Genomic DNA, 18,611 nt, shown 5'->3' on the forward strand with positions numbered 1-18,611 from the left:
ATGTTATTTATTAATATATTAGTGGACCCGGTGATGTCTTTCTAGGGCGTCTCCGATTTGTTTAATCATTCACTACTGTATACCACAATGTTACTGTTAAAAAAAACTACATTATATCGACTTTAATTGGACGTTAAGTAATCAAACCACTCTCTAAACACTCATGGCGCTAATAAGAACAAACTTTAAAATATTATCGGGTAGATTTTTAATCTATAGTGCACAAACATATGAACATTGCCTTTGATATATTAGATTATTACACAGGGTGTTAAGGCGATGCCATACGTAGTAATGCAAAATCATGTGTTTTTGGTTTGAAAATTTGGTCGCCTAGAAATGTTTCAGATGCTTTAATTAAATACCGCGAGTAGAATACATCTTGGTTTTTGAAATAAACGAGTATTTTTTAGATAAGTCTTTTTATAAGCCCAGAAAAAAATAATGTATAAGGCATATTAAAACTGTTTTAAAGTTCAAAATCTCCTACTTACGAACCCATTTTCGGTTATGATTTTACTGTATAAAGTGGCAAATTAAGTTATCTATAAAATGATCGAAAGAAAATTAAATATTTATGCCTGAACATCCACAAAATAAAATAAAAGGCACTTCTTGGCCATGTTTTTTTCCTGCATAAATCAAAACAGGCGGATGGTGTTAAGCGGGAATTTAAACCTTATCGCCATCTACGTAAGGGTTGTTATTGATAGCGGCTCAATTTAAAATATTATACGACGTAGTGCATCGCCTTAAGAGATGTATCATTGTTATTATATATTTAAAATAATATCTTGAAATTAAAATAAATTTGATTACAATAAATTAAGAGAAGTAATTCTTACATTTACTTTTAGCCTAGTGATTCCTGACATTATTTGGAGTAAAATATGCCAATAAAATTTTGGTCACCAAATACCTTTTAATACCTACATACAAATATCTTTTTCACTTGTGCCATAGCCGAGTTTTCACCGAACCCCCCACCGCGACCCCAAATATCAAATATTTATTGAATTTATCAATGTTACCGGAAGCCAAAATGTCACCTACATTACTTACATCGCCGTTTAAAGTATGTCAGGTATTTCTTGTAACAACCTGTATTAAGACTTGTTCAATACTTTGTAAGGTTCATATAATTAAACCTCATCAGTGGAGTGAAGTGAATTTTCATAAAGGGGTCCACAACCTTGAGATTTAAAAAAACATTGTTTTTACTTTTAAAAATATATTAAACGTTTAACCATTTCAATAATAAAAATAAATATTTTTCAGACGATGATTGAAGAAGAAAACAAGTACACCATCAGCAAGGTTTTCAATAGAGGGTTCTACTTGATAGCTAATATATCCGTTATTTGTAATTATTATTTCTTACTTATTAAAGAGAACCAGTATAAATCGTCTTTCCCAACCAACCTTAAACTGACCGTATATTGTTACAATTGAAACGAAAAGTTGCTGCAAGTCGCTAAAATACCGTAGGTTATACACAGGGTGGGACAAAAGTAATCACCCTACTGGAAAATGCTATAACTTTTGCAAATGGCGCCAAATGTTAATTCGGTTTTGACATTTGTGAAGTAAACAAATGCAGAATACAAATTGATAAGACATAAATTGGTTTACGCAAGAGCGCGAAATAACAAGCAGTACCAAAGTTTATCATTAAAAAAAAATTACAGCAAAAGAACATCGGGTGATTACTTTTGCCTCATCCTGTATAGTAACCAAACTACTACCCAAACATATTTATAAACTTCAGCATTCAGCACCTACAAGGTATCTACTGTATAAAACGTTGGAAATTACGAACATTGTACGCAGGTATTACATATTATTATGGCGTTTATAAAAGATATGATCATCTTTGAGCAACGTGTTTTTGTTTTCGAGTAGATTTTGTAACAGCAAAACGGTCGAAAGATTCGTTTTAAGATACATATTTGATTTAGTAAATAATCAAGTTAATCTATATACCAACATCTTTATCAAAGTTATAAATAAACTTCGGGATTGTTACCGCACATCCTTATGGAGAACTTAATTGGATTTTTATAATATATAGATATTGTAAATATGTACTGTCAAGATATTATAATGAAGATGTTTTTGAACTAGTCTCATATTAATAATTTAAACTAGCAGATAAAAACCCACTGCTCCGGATTGAAAACTTCAACGATTATTTTTTGAAAATAACAGAGGGCGCCACATCCGTATACATCAATGCTAAACTGTACAGTTATTAAGATAATAATACTATCAGAATAGAACAAAGAAAAATGTGGTCTTCGGTTAAAATTTAGTATATTTAAGATCCGAGTTGAAAGTAAAGCAACTTGTTCTAGGATTCACCAGAAGAGATCGAAACAGACACGAACATTTCCGATAGAAATAATGGCTGCGTAAAACAACGAATCGAGAAGAGTAAAAATCAGCTATTCAGCAATTGAAAAACGTTCCCAATTGTCAGCCAAATTATCATACAAAAACATTAATTTCGGTCTTGGGTCTCTCTGTGGTTGCAAACTCTGGTTCAATAAACTCGGATGCATTTTGAATTTAAATGTATTTAATACCTACCTATGATATAATATTTTATGAGAAAAGCATTTTACGTCATTATCAAAATTAGAGCTGATTGGCCAAGAATTCAGACAAGCGATAAAGTACATATGATATAACATTTTTTGACAGAAAATTATTTTGATTCTCTTTTGAAATGTGTATTTTTTTGTTGTAATTTATCTAGGTTAATGTTGACAAGTAAAGTCAAATTTTATGATTTTTTTCGAAAGTCCGCGCTTTTTAGCTAACATTCAATTACTATCATTCCTACATATTTTTGTAATACCATAACCCTAATTAATAATCAAACAAAAATGATCAATTCTCCCCTGCTTAATATTTTCAAAAAACCCAAACAATATAATTCCTTAACATAATCACCCACGTACCAACAATTAAGAAAACCCTTAGGTCATTAATTTTAACAGGTGTGCAAACACTGCTGGATTCCCAAATATTTTGGTTATTCCAATTCTTAATGAATCATTTTTAACATTATAGAAATTTAAATGGGTGGGGATAAATAAAATCATATAAATAAGTCGTCGCCGTGTGGACATATCCACAGTTTGATAATGGCCTCAAAAGCCGAAACAGCTGTCACATTAAAAACTGTAAAAATAACAGAAATACTTGCAGAACTTAATAATTATTATAACATTACTAAATTTGATTTATTTTAAATTTATTAAAAAAAAAATTTAAATCCATAGATTTTTTTAATTCCATGCTTCTGACTGTAAATATGAGTATATCGAACTTTACGCTGCTTTCTGTGCATAATTAAATCTCCGTTCTCGAATTTATTACCAATTTAACGATGCATTTTTCATTGTTTGTTTTAATCAGACTACAAACTTTATTGGTTAATAGTGAAGTCTGAATAACTCTAGGGAAACTCTTGGCAAAATGTGCGTTTCTATTAGGCGCTCGCCTTTCAAGGAAATTATGAATATGTAGACCGATTTGATCTGATTTTCATAACAGAATAAGTTGGAAACAAGTTTCATCAAAAATTTAAATAAAATAACGTCTCAATTGGCACCACGGTCCCTGACAATGATCGTCTCAATTGACATCACGGTCCCTGACAATGATCGTCTCAATTGACATCACGGTCCCTGACAATGATCGTCTCAATTGACATCACGGTCCCTGACAATGATCGTCTCAATTGACATCACGGTCCCTGACAATGATCGTCTCAATTGACATCACGGTCCCTGACAATGATCGTCTCAATTGACATCACGGTCCCTGACAATGATCGTCTCAATTGTACTGTTTTTGCAAATAAATAAAATAAATAAATAAATAAAAAAATAAAAAAATAAATCACGGTCCCTGACAATGATCGTCTCAATTGACATCACGGTCCCTGACATTGATCGTCTCAATTGACATCACGGTCCCTGACAATGATCGTCTCAATTGACATCACGGTCCCTGACAATGATCGTCTCAATTGACATCACGGTCCCTGACAATGATCGTCTCAATTGACATCACGGTCCCTGACAATGATCGTCTCAATTGACATCACGGTCCCTGACAATGATCGTCTCAATTGACATCACGGTTCCTGAAAAAAAAGTAAAGGAACCCAATCCTGCAAAGAGTCCATCATCTATCTATGCGTTTATTTTTTTAGAGAATCTACAGAGTGCTCATTATATATCTGATAATGTATCACCTCAAGTAGTTTGCTAAGTATGGTGACTTAGCAGGGGTGCCCAAGTTCATTGGGTTAGGTTTTTCCGGGCCATGGCGGCGGACGCGTCTGCCCACCAACTGCGTACCGGGCCAGATCGGGAGAGACTGGTTGAGAGAGATCTTTTGACCTCTCCAACAGGTCTTTCTCGGAACATCGCCTTGCACCGCAGTGGGAGTGATGAATTCAATTTCAATTCAACGTACTCGTATGTCACTCCTGTACACACTGATTCCTACCCAACCCTCACTAATTAATAAATAAATATCTGGTGATTCTTAAACGAAAATTTGAAACAGAAGTTTCTAAGAATATAAAGATACGAACGCATCTAGGACTTGCCAGGGCGCCGCTCCATAATTAAATATTATAAACTGAGGTTTTTGTCATAAATTTAATCCAAAAACAAATTTATATGTACATGTATAAATATCCCTTGATTCGTTGTTTTTTATCTGTCTGTAAATTTGTTCGTACGTTCCGTTTTCCGTTTCTTAAATCTGCTGCATCCACTTAATTATTGAAGCAAGTCTTACTTTGAATATATGGCTAACGTAAGCACGCTAATGGTTTATAAGCGTGCTTAGGTTAGCCATATATTCAAAGTAAGACTTAATTATTGAAGCAAGTCTTACTTTGAATATATGGCTAACGTAAGCACGCTAATGGTTTATAAGCGTGCTTACGTTAGCCATATATTCAAAGTAAAATTTAATTATTGAAGCAAGTCTTACTTTGAATATATGGCTAACGTGTAAGCACGCTAATGGTTTATAAGTAAATTGGTAAGTCTTTAAGTTCCTACTTAAAAATTTAACAAACTTAAAATTTATTAGAGAATTAGTAACGTACTTTTGTGGATGCGGGTACCTACTACTACTGTTAACAGAACCATTAGTGTAAAAATAAGTAAGTAGATGTACTAGAAAAAGTAACTCAAATAGTTAGCTAACCATACGCTTTTAAAACAGAGGCAACATCCAATTATATAAGTTCCGTTCTTAAAATCTGTTCGAATGAATCTTAAATTCATTGACCTTGACACACTTCTCACTAGACACAGGTAACTGCGCAGAATACCTGATGCTTTATTAATGACAGCTAAGCGCGCAGTGCTTTCTTAAACAAAAAATATTTTATATGTCTAAGGTACATTCTCATTAGCGTTAGAAATGTCATCAGTTTCTTCCAGACCTCGCGAAAGCATGGCCTGTAACAGTGCCAGTAATACCCGAAGTTATTATTAAGATTAGAATTGATTTCGTTTGTCCTTTTGACAATTATTTTTGTTGTTGATTGGAAACTGCCTCCACACACCGACGCAAGGATCGCTGTGTTTGGACAGAGCTATTAGTTTTTTTTAATGGAAGTAAATTTTTTTGGAACTGTGAACGTTATCGAGTTACGAATAAGGTATCGATGTTTGAATATTTTCTACAGCCATCTTATAAGCGGAAAATGTTGTTAGTGCAATGATGGAGGACTTAGCTAGGGTTGAACCCAAGACACCTGGGTGGAAACCTCTTGCCTTGGACTACTCAGATACCAATCGGTCGATAGTGCAAAAGTGCCCCGACTGTTCGGAATGACGCTTTTTGGTGAATGTTAGGAAGCCGAATAAAGTAGAGAAGAGAAAGGGGGAGAGGAAGGTTGGGAACCGGGCGATACAACTCTAGTCACTAAACACAGTAAAAATCGATCAAAAGCATCATTTCGATTACGAATGGCGGTTTCCCAATCTCAATGTTAGAATTTTTAGCTTTATGAATTGTTCTAGAACGAGTACCTATCTTTCAGCGCGACCACAGGGGTTTTCGGTGCGATATATTTACATAACATGCCGACAATAATATGCATTCTTGTTGGCGCTAAAATATATCTAAACGTTTAATATATTTATTGCATTTAATTAAGTTTCATTAATTCAAAACACGGCTTCCGAGCGCCTAATGGCCTGCTTGGCACGTTCACTCCGATTCGACTGAAGATATTGTCTAATATGATTCAGTTTTAAATGCGGTAATTATATTTATAAATTTGATGCTTGGGCAATGATTAAATTGAGCAAATGAAATGTTGGAAAGGAAAATGGCCGTCGGTAATAAAGGCGCTTAAGCAATATTTGTGTAAATGTGTTGGTTTTGGTTGATCTTAATAATTTATATCCATTATAAAATAAATTTCTTCATACGCTTTTAATGATATCTTTGGATCTATTTCTTTTATGCCATGTATAGAATTACAATATCCATTATTATCGATTTTTCACAAGAGATGGAAATAAAAACACAATCTAAGTATATTTAAAAAATATATTTTATGAAGAAAAGTGTGTGTGGGCTTTGGTAAATCTACATTTTATTGCGAGATCGATGAAATTTTGCACATTTGATCTTCAAAAAAAGTGGAACGTTACTGAGAGATTTCTAAAAACCACTCCCATCCCATTTTCCCACTCAAAGCAGAATTTGTATGCTTCTTGATGAAATTTTGCACACTTTGACGTTAAAAGCATGGGGAAAATTACTGTCAACATCTGATTTCCAAGACTTTGCGTAAAACCCGGGCAACGCCGGGGACTTAAGCAAGTATTATAATGCAATAAAGAAGGGTTATCTGGGTATATAAGTGGAATGGTTTTTTATTCACATCCACAGTTTTGATACGAGATTGATGAAATTTCGCACGCTCATCCTTCAAAAAAGGGGTAAACAATGTTTACATGAGATTTCGAAAAAACACCCCCACCATCTTTTCCAACCCCTTAAAGCGGAATAAAGCCCGGGGAATGCCAGATACTTCAGCAATTTAAAAATAGTTTTTGGATATTAGGGGATCGCTTAAGAACACTGAAAACCTCGTGTAAAATAATATATTTTACAATTCAAGAAACCATTAAAACAGTCAGATGTGTTTAGTCGTATTAAACAAAAATATTAAAAGCTACGAAAAGCCATATATATATATTGTTCGAAACCACAAACAAAGTTATGGAAGATTGTGAATGACTAATCAATAATCTATTTCAAACTCTATTTATTGATGTGGCATTTACGTAAGTAAATTACTCACAAATTTAGTTGCAGCAATAAAGAAGATTCGTTTTTTGCCCTGAAATTAAAACTCTCACATATTGCACTTTCCGGCACACTTTCATCAGATCTGCAATTATTGGCCTCCTTCAAAATGAGTATCACATGACGTAAATCTAACATTACATAACTTTTTGTAAACAACACGTGCAAACATACATACATTACTCGTTACTCTGCCAAATCTAGCCACATAAATATAATGATTTGCGATAATTTCTCTATGAGTAAATCATCACTTGTAAGTAGGCAGATGGTTGGATGTTGGCATAATATAATACAGCAAATATAATATATTAATTTTATTGAGATGAACTTATTGAAGCTTGTAAGTCTCATCGTAATATTTAATCATTGTTTATATAGTGAGTATTTTCACTGTTTCTTATTCATTTGTTCTCGAAAAAATTACGATGGTGAAAGAATTTTTATCTAACTTTTATCCTGGCGAAGGAATTTTCTATAACGATTTAAAATTCGTGAATTCTACGGCGTTTAGGTCACGACAGCCGTCTTACCAGACATTAACGTTATCATGTCATAATAACGTTGTAGCCAGTTGTAACCGTTTGGAAAGTGCGGTTTTAGATCGTTTTTTAACAATGAAAATAGTATATTTTACTACGATAATCATAATCATAAAAATTTATCACAGATTAAGGAAATGAGATAAAATTATTTTGGTATTCTCAGACTATAAAAATATTACCATTTGTTATTTCGGCTACTGGGATTATACCTAGCTCTCTCATTCAAAATTTAGGCGTATTGGACCTGTCAAAGAATTTATACATAAAAAAGCAAAATTAAAATTAAATACATGTAGAATTACGAAAGATTTTTTGAATATTTATATTATTGGGATCAGTAGGATTTATAGGTCCAATTAGAAGTTCTACCGAGCCGAACCCTCTGATATGAAAATATCTGGAGTCGGTAAATTATTTTCCCATTTGATCTCTGGTGATTTGTATTTATTATGCTTATATAATGCACTTGCACAGTGTGGATTGACTAGATGATATTTGTGGAAAAGTGTATGGAAGGGTTTAGTTTTTCCTGTGGGGAAGATTTAATCCGGGCATAAAGTCGGAAAAAATTAAAAAAAACTTTAAATCTTCTACACAATTTTAACGGTATTAATAGTTTGTGAATATACTAAATTGGCCTATTGCCACCTAATAAAATAATGAGATTGATAAGGACAACGGTATGTGATTACCGACGTTTTGATCGTAATCCGATGATCGTAAGTAAAAGACGTGTGTAAAAGATCGTAATCATCATTTGATCGTAAGCAAATTTTATCGTAAGTGATTATAAATTACAATTGAACGTAAATTGTACATTTTCTAATAAAAATAAATGATTACACGTACATTATATCAAATAATATGTTAATTTATTATTGTAATTTGCTCACAATCATTTTCTTACTATTTACTTACGATAATTTTAGAGTTACGATCATTTGATTAAAATCATTTTGCTTACGATCATTTAAGAGTTACTATAATTTGGGAGTTACGATCATTTGAGAGTTACGATCATTTGATTACGATCATTCTGCTTACGATAATTTGAGAGTCACAACATTTTTCCTATAACCACGGAATGTAATTAGATGGCAATAGCTCAATTAGTGGAGACTCCAGTTCCGGCAAGACTTAAGGAACTGTCTCGAGTTACTTTTTTATTGTATGTATCTTCTCTTTCATATTTTCATCGAGAGTTGTTGATTTTATCTTCTTCAATGGTTAAACGTATTGTAAGTGGTGGAAAAGAAGAGATTTTTGTTATATTTTTGTAAATTCGATGCCTGTTGTTATATGTAGTTAAAATCATACATCATTATACTATGTATAAACCTCAAGGTTACCGTACAACTTTAAAATATTCAGTTTACTACATTTTTATAAAAAGTGACTTTTCGAGTTAAACATGATTTCAATAAATCACCTACAGACCCAGACGACCACTTTCTTCGCATGTATCAGGAAGTATACCAATAAATAAATTAACCGTTGTATATACCATACTAGAAAATAATATTATACAATAACTCGTTATGCTCAATACTTTGAAACTAAGCTTCATTAACTGTGGCCCGCTAGTCTTGGTATAGTAATGCAGGCAGTTGGTTTGAAAACTTGTTACTTGACAGCGTTTCAAATCACTATTTCCGATTAATCTTTACAACGAAATGGTTTACTATTACTATCGCCAAGATTATCTGCGACAGTTTACCTTGATTATATTTTTTGCTTTCTTATAATATAATAAAAATTGTTAACAAAATAAATAAAAACCACTTTTGTGCTTGAAATCGAGCATTTCTAGACTCCTTTTGTAAAGCGATTTGAATTCCTATTTCCTATATTCGTGACGATAGAAGGCATACAAAGAATATACACATTTTTGTCGTTCTGGAATATTTGATATGTAAAACGTGTGACCACCGTTGTAGGGTTACTTTAATTTAATTCATACTTTAAATTTGGTTTCAAAAAATTATGTTATGTTTTAATACAAATAGGTTATACTTTTTGTAAATGTTAATTCATGGTAGAATTCAAATCAGAATCGGGAATCATGTAGTTAGATACCTTTTCTGTTTGTCTTTGTCCAACGCCCAACCCTTTAACGGTAAGCTGTCATACAATTAACATAGCTCTACAGTCTGAAATGTGTGGGTTCACGAAACTATGTTCAGCTACTTCAAACTTCATTCTTATCATGAGCAATGGAGTTATGAAATATTCACATGATTATCAAAAAAAAAATGAAAATACGTATAAAAAGTGCAATGAAATCTTGACTGGAATCGGGAGATACCAAAACTGGTGGATTTTTTATTTATTAACTTGCTTATTCTTTCAATTGTCCATGGCTTGGTACATTTTTAACTTAATCCAACCAGAAATAGAGTGGTGTTTTTTCGGAGGAAACAAGTACTTTCGGGTGGAGATTATATATTAAATGAAAAAACACAAGCTCAAATAATGGAATTGGAATTAGGTTAAATAATTTAGAAGGCTTAGAAATTAAGGCGATGCACTACGTCGTATAATATTTTAAATTGAGCCGCTATCAATAACAACCCTTACTTAGATGGCGATAAGGTTTAAATTCCCGCTTAACACCATCCGCCTGTTTTGATTTATGCAAGAAAAAAACATGGCCAAAAAGTGCCTTTTTTTATTTTGTGGATGTTCAGGCATAATTTTTTTTTTAATTAATTAATAAATAACTTAATTTGCCACATTATACAATAAAATCATAACCGAAAATGGGTTCGTAAGTAGGAGATTTTGAACTTTAAAGCAGTTTTCATAGGCCTTAGGTATACATAATTTTTTTCTTGGCTTATAAAAATACTCGATTATTTGAAAGGCCAAGAAATATTCTACTCGCAGTATTTAATTAAAGCATCTGAAACATTTCTAGGCGACCAAATTTTCAAACCAAAAACACATGATTTTGAATTAATACGTATGGCATCGCCTTAAGAGAGTAGTCAATAATAACCGATGGTTCCATATTTAATTTATTCCGTTAACCTCTGCTGAAACTGTTTACAAACATCATATAATATATTGTCTCCCTCTATTCTAATTGTATTTCTTTCTATCACCAATAAGATATCTTCTTCTCTATTTGTCTCCTTCTCATGTTGTATTTTCTTATGTATATTTATATATATGTGTCTGTATGTAATTATAATTAGTTAATATAATAGCCCTGATGAAGCTTGATATAAGCAAAACCTAATTGGCTGTTTGTTACTAATTCAATAAAAAAGTGGTGTATTACAAAGTGTGTTTTTTTCATTTATAAAATAGAGTTGTGTTCGAAACAGTTTGAGAAGCACGGGGTAACAGATACGGTTATATTAGATTATCTGGAGTCTCCATTGGATTACATTTCAGTCTAGTCTTGCAGCTTTTTAAGGAAATGCGTAGTGTTATATCACAACTATTTAGCATTTCACCCAGACAGTAGATAAACAGCCACTCGTATCCACATTGCGCGAAATAATTATTTTAATAATGTATAATATATATTAACCCCTATGAAATCCGATGTATTGGTTTGATCAATAAACTACTTTTAATGCGATATTTTAAATATATTTATGTCTGCTTGTCCCCAAATTAGAGGGGATGCGTTAATTTATCACAACCAAATAATAATATTATTTGGACAAGTTGGCATTTTCGAGACGATTGAGTGATTTTTTTTAATATTACGTCAATAATAAATTTTCCGAAATAACAATCCAGGGGAGAAATATTGGAAACATGATCGCAGGAAGCAGCTACAATTAGAAGGAGAGACCAATACATTATAGATAGACATTGCAGTGAAATTAAATTTAACTAAATTTATCGACCAAATGATTATATTTTTTATTTATTTTAATATATTTATGATATGTTTTTCATTTGACTGTGTTAATTCTGTCAAATCCGTTTTAAAATCTAATAACACTGTTCATTGAACTCCCTTTTAAATACGTTTTCGTATGTAAAAATAAGTTTCTATAATGTTAATTAATGTTATCTTTCAGAAATGAGTGTTTTTAAAGTCACTGGGAATAATATATTACAAATAGTGTTGTTATTATTTTGTATAATATTATCACAAAAAAAATAAATTGAAGGTGTTTTAAAAGTTTGTTAAGTGATGCTTTAGTTAGGTACCAACTTCCCAATTTCAAAGCTATTTATTCGAAAAATTTTTTGAAAAAACTATTGAAAAATATGAATCAAACAATATGGCATTGTGTCTTACATTTTTCTTATGAAAACAGTGCGTTAACCTATAGGTATATTCCACTGTGTAAATTATATATGCACCGTTTATCATTGTATTTATTTAGCTATGTTCTGTAACACCCAATCTGGCGTAATAAAGTTTTGCATAATACAAAAATACTTTACAACGAACTTGCCAAGTTTATTTTTATTAATATCAACACAAGTTACTGCACATTGCCCTGTAACTACTTTCAGAGTACCTTATGCACTTATTTTGTACTATTGTTATTTTATACAATTATTGAACTCCTTTGTGCGAGAGAACTTTTTAAAATAGTTTATATTGTACCTGCTTATGTCGTTCGTACTCAATTTATTGTGATAAACTCATTATTGCACGCATGAAGAACTTACCCAAATAAATGTATACAGGAAAAGCCACTAAGGGGTGAATAAATAAATAAATAACGTCAGAGTTGTATGGAGTTTTTTAGGCAGATATTCTGCAATATCGTAAAGATTTTTGTTCTTTGTAATATAAATAAGTTCGTAGACACGCATTATTTATAATTACACAAGTACATTGATCCGGCCTAAATAGCAGTTAACTCATTACAGGCACTATTTGTTGGTTTCAGACACGATTAAATAATTGCCTCGGCCTCGAAACTGTATGTTAATAACATAACATTGTATAACATTATACTCGTATTAACCTTTTCGACCGGTATTTTCTATAATAAAAGGGCTCACGATAGACGAATACTCAATTCAATATTACTTATAACGGCTGGCTACACTATTCAAAGAAGAGCGACAGTTAAAATCATGTCATCAAATATTCCAGCTTGATATTAAATTTCAAATAGATTCGCAGTTTTTAAACGTATTATCTCAAATTGAAATACTTTTTTGAAAGCAGATACAAAACAATGTCAGATTTGGACTTTACAAACGCACATAAGGAAATTTTAAATGTTGAAAATTTGACACAAGCATAGCTAAAGTTTTTAAAATCTCTTAGCAAATTATAGGGAAGCGTCTAGAGAAAACTTTTAATTGCAAAGAGAAAGCTTCGTGGTCACCATAGACATTCAGATTGATAGACTTGCTCTAACACGAAATCTGGGTATCATTTCGATTAACTGAAGGCAAATTGCGTGACCATGTTTTTGACAACAGGAAGGTTCGAAAATGCTGTGAATAAACTACATCGTCAGTCGTACACTGACAGCTGAAAAGCGCACATTGAAATAAACAAACCCTTCGCAGAAAAGCAAAGTTCGCTTAAGTAAAGTATAGGTTCGTAGCGCAGTATGGGACTTTTCTACGCAAGTTCTGAATGTTCGTTTTTAAACGAACCACCTGGCATATCGACGCTAAAACGAGTGAGGCAGGTAAATTAGAGCACATTTGTTTTTTGGAAACAAGCCTGAACTTTTGTTTACTCGATTTGGGATTTTTAGTTAAGTTTTTTACGCAGCCAGTTATTTTTGCGCCATTGTAAAAAGGATTAGTATCGTCAGCAGATATATTTTTTGAGTATTGAATAATGATATTATAATTCGAGTATACTGTATACTGTCAGATTCATTTATTGGCATCACAGAAAAACTTTGTTTGTCTCCCTTCCCTGATTGGCTGTCTATCAATTTGAATGTTCATTGTGGTCTCTCTTTCTAAATCTGTTAATATTATATATAATGTGTGACCGTATTAGAAAATAAGATATAACGTGTTTTGTGGGGACTTGTCAGTTGTCAAGTGACAGTGGTTGTAAAATTTAAATTAATATACTAACGGACAAAGTGACAGTCAAAGTCGATTTTACCAATATGTTTTAACAAAACGTTAGATAATTAATATAGTATACAAATAACATCTGCACGGACGTGGTAGGTATTTCTGAATTAGGGGTTGAACGGAGCTTTCCGTGGCAGGATCACATAATGCACAAAAATAGGGGATGAATTTTACCTGGATTGGCACCATCCCTGAAGATCTTGGGGAGATGGCTGTATTGCAGGAAATACTGAATATGGGACACCTCATGGTGGGCTGTTACCAGATCCTTCATCGTTATTTGGGTGCACATCTTTATCCTAAAAATAAAAAATACATCCATTGAAGGTAAAATAATATATAATTTAATATTGGAAGATTTTTGTATACACGTAAAGCAAAATAAAGCGTTCCTCCTGGAAACCTGTTGTCCTCTTCCGCAAACATTTTACAAAGTAATGAAATGGTTCGAATCTTCGCTAAGCAAGATATCGAAATCAAAAACAACTCCAATAAAATGTATATATATATTATATTTTTTTGATTATTTTAGAGATTTTAAAAACAACGTTATTTCAACAATAATTATTCGTCTTTAATTCATGAACTTATTTTTAACATTCTAACAAAATTAAGCAAATAAAATCTTCTATTCATAATATTATTACGATGACGTTTCTGACAATATAAACATGTTATCATTATACTAGAACATAATATGGTAATATAATTTATGATTATATTGTTTTGATATATGTTTGCGATATTAAATACAAAAAATAAGCAAACAAAGTAATTTATGGAATTTCGATCATAATGCAATGAAAACTTTACAGTGGCGCCTCAGTGAGAATGGCTTCGGTGGAATTATTGGGAACTACAAGAACTTTTCCTATGACAAAATCCAACATTTTAGTACCAAATCTATAAATAATTGTGTTGCTAACTTAGCCGCTCGAGAATATAAAATTGTATTGTACCGCTTGATTATAACTATTTACAAGGTTAGTTTATTATAATTTTTATAAATGATTTATTTACCTATAGTCCTGTCCGTTGCAGAAGTCCCAGGCCGAGGGTTGGCAGTTCACATCCCTTCCCGGAGGCCTCTCTAGAATAGAGCCTTCCCAAAAGGCAGGCGGAAGCGCTGTCATGTTCATGGATACGAAAAATTCATCGGCCAGTTGGAAAATGGTCTGCGGAGTGTATCCCTGAAAAAATAATACAATTCAAATTTAGACACTTTTTCATTTAACTAATTATTTATGTGGTTTATATTTGGAATTTGTTATTTATTTTGTGTTGTTATTGAAAATCCGAGATTTATGTTAGTTTTAGATATATGCAATTGTTGAGTCTACATCACATTTAGAATGAATGAGTGGTTTAGCTCCTTTTGATTTGAATTCGTTTTAGAGTCAAAAGTATCACTAGTTTTAGGACAACGCTATTTAATAAAATCTTCGAAAGAAGTCATCAGCTCTGGTCAGTGGTTACCGAAATATGTAATTTATATTCTATTTTTTAAATTTATTTATTATATATATTTACAAAATAAAGGTTATTAAGATTTCCTGTTCATTTCTCCTTCCATTCCCCCTTCCCTCCCACCCTTACAACATCCCTCCCCCTTCCGAAAATCTGAACAAAATAATGTATTTGTAGAAAATCCTGCAATATTTTGGTGTATTGATGTTAGTTCTACTTCTAGTATTAGAAGCTAATCTCATGGCCACTATTACAAAACTAAATGTTAATATAATAATTGCCTGGCGCAAATATGAAACACCGAACTTGATTTTCATTGAAGGAAGTGAAAAGTAAAAGTAAACAAGCCTTTTAAATTTTCGAAACAATTATTGTATTATTATTAAAATAAACACAAATAAATAATACAAATTAAAACTTCATTAAAATTATATGACTTATAATTATATACATATAGTAGAAAGAGCCGACGAGTCACGACGACGTCACTAGGCTGGCCGAATGAAGCGTCGCCCCGTCTTGCTACGCATGCTGCGGTTTTCCCCCTTAGGTACACCAAAAGATGTTTCACATCAAAAAGGGTTATTGTTTTCTTTTAGTTACCAATACCGACTATTTTTAAACTGAATAGCGAAATGACCTATTTAATAATGATACAAGTAAAATGTCGTGGTGAACAAACGTATCTTGTAATGTAAGCACTATAAGATTTACGAGTCGTTAAAAAAAGAAATCACCATTATTATTGTACGTAAGATGTAGCCCAATATTATTATATTTATTATTTTACACACTCACTATCAAACGTTTGTTGCAATAATGTGATAGCTCTGAAAGTAAATGTTACTCAATTGTGAGTAATTTAAGTATTATTTAGTAATTTAAAGGTAAATGGAAGAGAGATTAGCTACCTACCGGTTTTGAAGGCAGATGAAAAACTCTTTCTAATTTTATTATTACAAACGGTCATAATATGAATTTAAAAAAAAAATGATTTAAAAATTAAAAATCGATAAAAGATGTTTTTTTCTGGTAAATGTTTTTCATCGTGGACCATAGGTACTAGCTTCCGAAAATAGTCTAACAAATAGAAAAGACCCACCTCAAAGATGACATAAACTATTGTAAAAAAAAAAAATTGTTAATTTTGTTTGGGAAGTGTTTCTTTGTTTCGTTCATTTTTAGTGTCGAATGGATTGCTAAATACTTTCATTGCCTGGTACTTGTGGTGTATTTGTCCAGTAGGTGTGTTATAGGTTTTAATATTTCCTTTATTTTCTGAAATGCAATCTGTGTTATTTAATTTATTCCACGTGCAACGTTGTTTTTCAACGTGTTCATTATTTTGTCAACGTCTTCTTCTGTACTTGTTTTTATTGTCTTTGTTGTTTTGTTTATGAATTGATTTTTGGTCGATTGTTGTGTTTTTCATATCCTATTTCCGAAGAAGTTATTAAAATATTTTGCAATTATTTCTGTATTTGTATAAGCATCTATTTTTTGAAGTTGGTTAGTTATTCGGTATTATTTTTTCTGTTGGTATAATACAGCAATGTTCTTATTAAGACAGCAATGGTAATGGTGTTTATATTACATACATGTCCGACCATAAGAGAAAATGAGATAGAACGAGTTTTATGAGGACATATCATTTAGTGACAGACGTACCTCTACGTGCTCCAAGCGGATAAAACGGCTATTTGTATGAGCTTAAAAAAGTAAAGTCATTTAACACGTAGGTTACCTAACGTTTTTTTTTGTAATCTTATTTTTCTATTATTTACGTAAAATAAAAAAAATATGAAAGAAAACCAACCCGCTTAAAATTAGTGCCGCTAGATGGCAGTAAGAATAATTATGTTGCCATCTAAATTCTCAAAGTATGGAAAATATCAGAAGTTAGCATAACGACGAAATGGAAAGAGTGCGGGATGGTAACAAAAACGTAAATTTTGTCGCAACTGTCAGTGGTCTCGATAGCCGTGATCGTCTAGTGGTTAGGACCCCACGTTGTGGCCGTGGTAACCCAGGTTCGACTCCTGGTCACGGCAGTGGTAAAACACTGTCATGGCGAGACCTATTTTTGGTGATTTTTTTAAATTTATGTAATTTTTAAATCCTGGTTTAAATTTTGTTTTCAATAATTATTACGGTATTATTGTTTTCACCCACTCAAGTTCGTTGTTTTTTTATTTCATCTGTCATTCAATAAAAAAAATGTATTTTCACAGTCAGCGATAGGTTTTGAAATGATTATTTTTTATATTAAAAATACACGTGTTTAATAGAACAATATTTTTAATAAATTAATATTTTAAATATTATTTTCTGATACTACTGCCACCTGACGACACTTTTTCTCACTGAATTACTAAAGGAGACGAAACCAAACTGTTCTACATACCATGAACAAAAAGCACTATGCAGTCGGTGGCGTCGCTAGTGAAGATTTTGTTAATTTAAAAAAAACATTTCGACTACCATAATACGGGCTTGTCAAACTTTTGTAAAAGTGAATAGCTCTTTGGCCGCCTGCAAAGAGGTTAAGATCTCGAATAAATAGAATTTGCCGCAATATTATTCGTTTTTACCTGCTGAACCATCTCTGGTGTTACATCCAAGAAGCTCTTGCCGGGGTAGGGTATGGTCACATCCAATATATTGGTCCAGGACTGTCCCCACATGTTTCCAAGGATATGGGCGGGCAGCGGGGCGGACCTGCTAATGCGCTCGGGGCCGTGGAGATCACGCAGCTTCCTGCGGACGTAGGCGTGCAGCTGCTCGTACAGAGGCTGAACTTGCTGCCAGGCTTCATCGACTTCTAGACGGAAGCGGGGAGACTCGAAAGGAAAGGTCCAGTAATCAGAAGCATCCGTGAAATCTGGAAAATGTATAAAAAAATAATATTATTGTTAGCAATAATTTGTATAGCGCCATCTATGTACTTCAAATTGAACAATATAGTTTTACAATATTACCCATAGATGTCGTAAGGCTTACGTCGCGTCAATCTTACATAATATTCTCGTACCTCTAAATTCATCACGTGATATTATAACTCCTATTTGGAGACACGATTAAAATAGTTTTCTGTTATCGGTAAGTACTTTATTGCTTGTCTGAATTTGTTCAAACTTGTATCGAAAAATTACATATCTATAGAAAATCTGAGTTCATTGTTTTCAGTATTTTTATTAAAATTAT

General features: G+C 32.3%; 1 protein-coding gene and 1 non-coding gene across 2 annotated transcripts in view; one reads left to right on the top strand and one right to left on the bottom strand.

The window, feature by feature from the left end:
- Ance-3 (angiotensin-converting enzyme Ance-3) overlaps positions 1 to 18,611 on the bottom strand; it is a 220,325-nt gene that overhangs the window by 169,912 nt on the left and 31,802 nt on the right. Inside the window, exons 5-7 of the mRNA XM_089632689.1 lie at positions 17,999 to 18,288; positions 14,961 to 15,130; positions 14,115 to 14,239 (exon numbers count right to left, since the gene is read on the bottom strand). Coding sequence (XP_089488815.1) covers positions 14,115 to 14,239; positions 14,961 to 15,130; positions 17,999 to 18,288 — 585 coding nt within the window. The remainder of the gene's footprint in view (positions 1 to 14,114; positions 14,240 to 14,960; positions 15,131 to 17,998; positions 18,289 to 18,611) is intronic.
- Positions 17,387 to 17,458, top strand: TRNAH-GUG (transfer RNA histidin (anticodon GUG)). The gene has a single exon. It is a non-coding gene; the product is annotated as a tRNA-His (tRNA).

Source organism: Hesperophylax consimilis, chromosome 6, assembly GCF_061612785.1.
Source record: "Hesperophylax consimilis isolate HC1 chromosome 6, BYU_Hcon_1.0, whole genome shotgun sequence".
Lineage (NCBI taxonomy): Eukaryota > Metazoa > Arthropoda > Insecta > Trichoptera > Limnephilidae > Hesperophylax > Hesperophylax consimilis.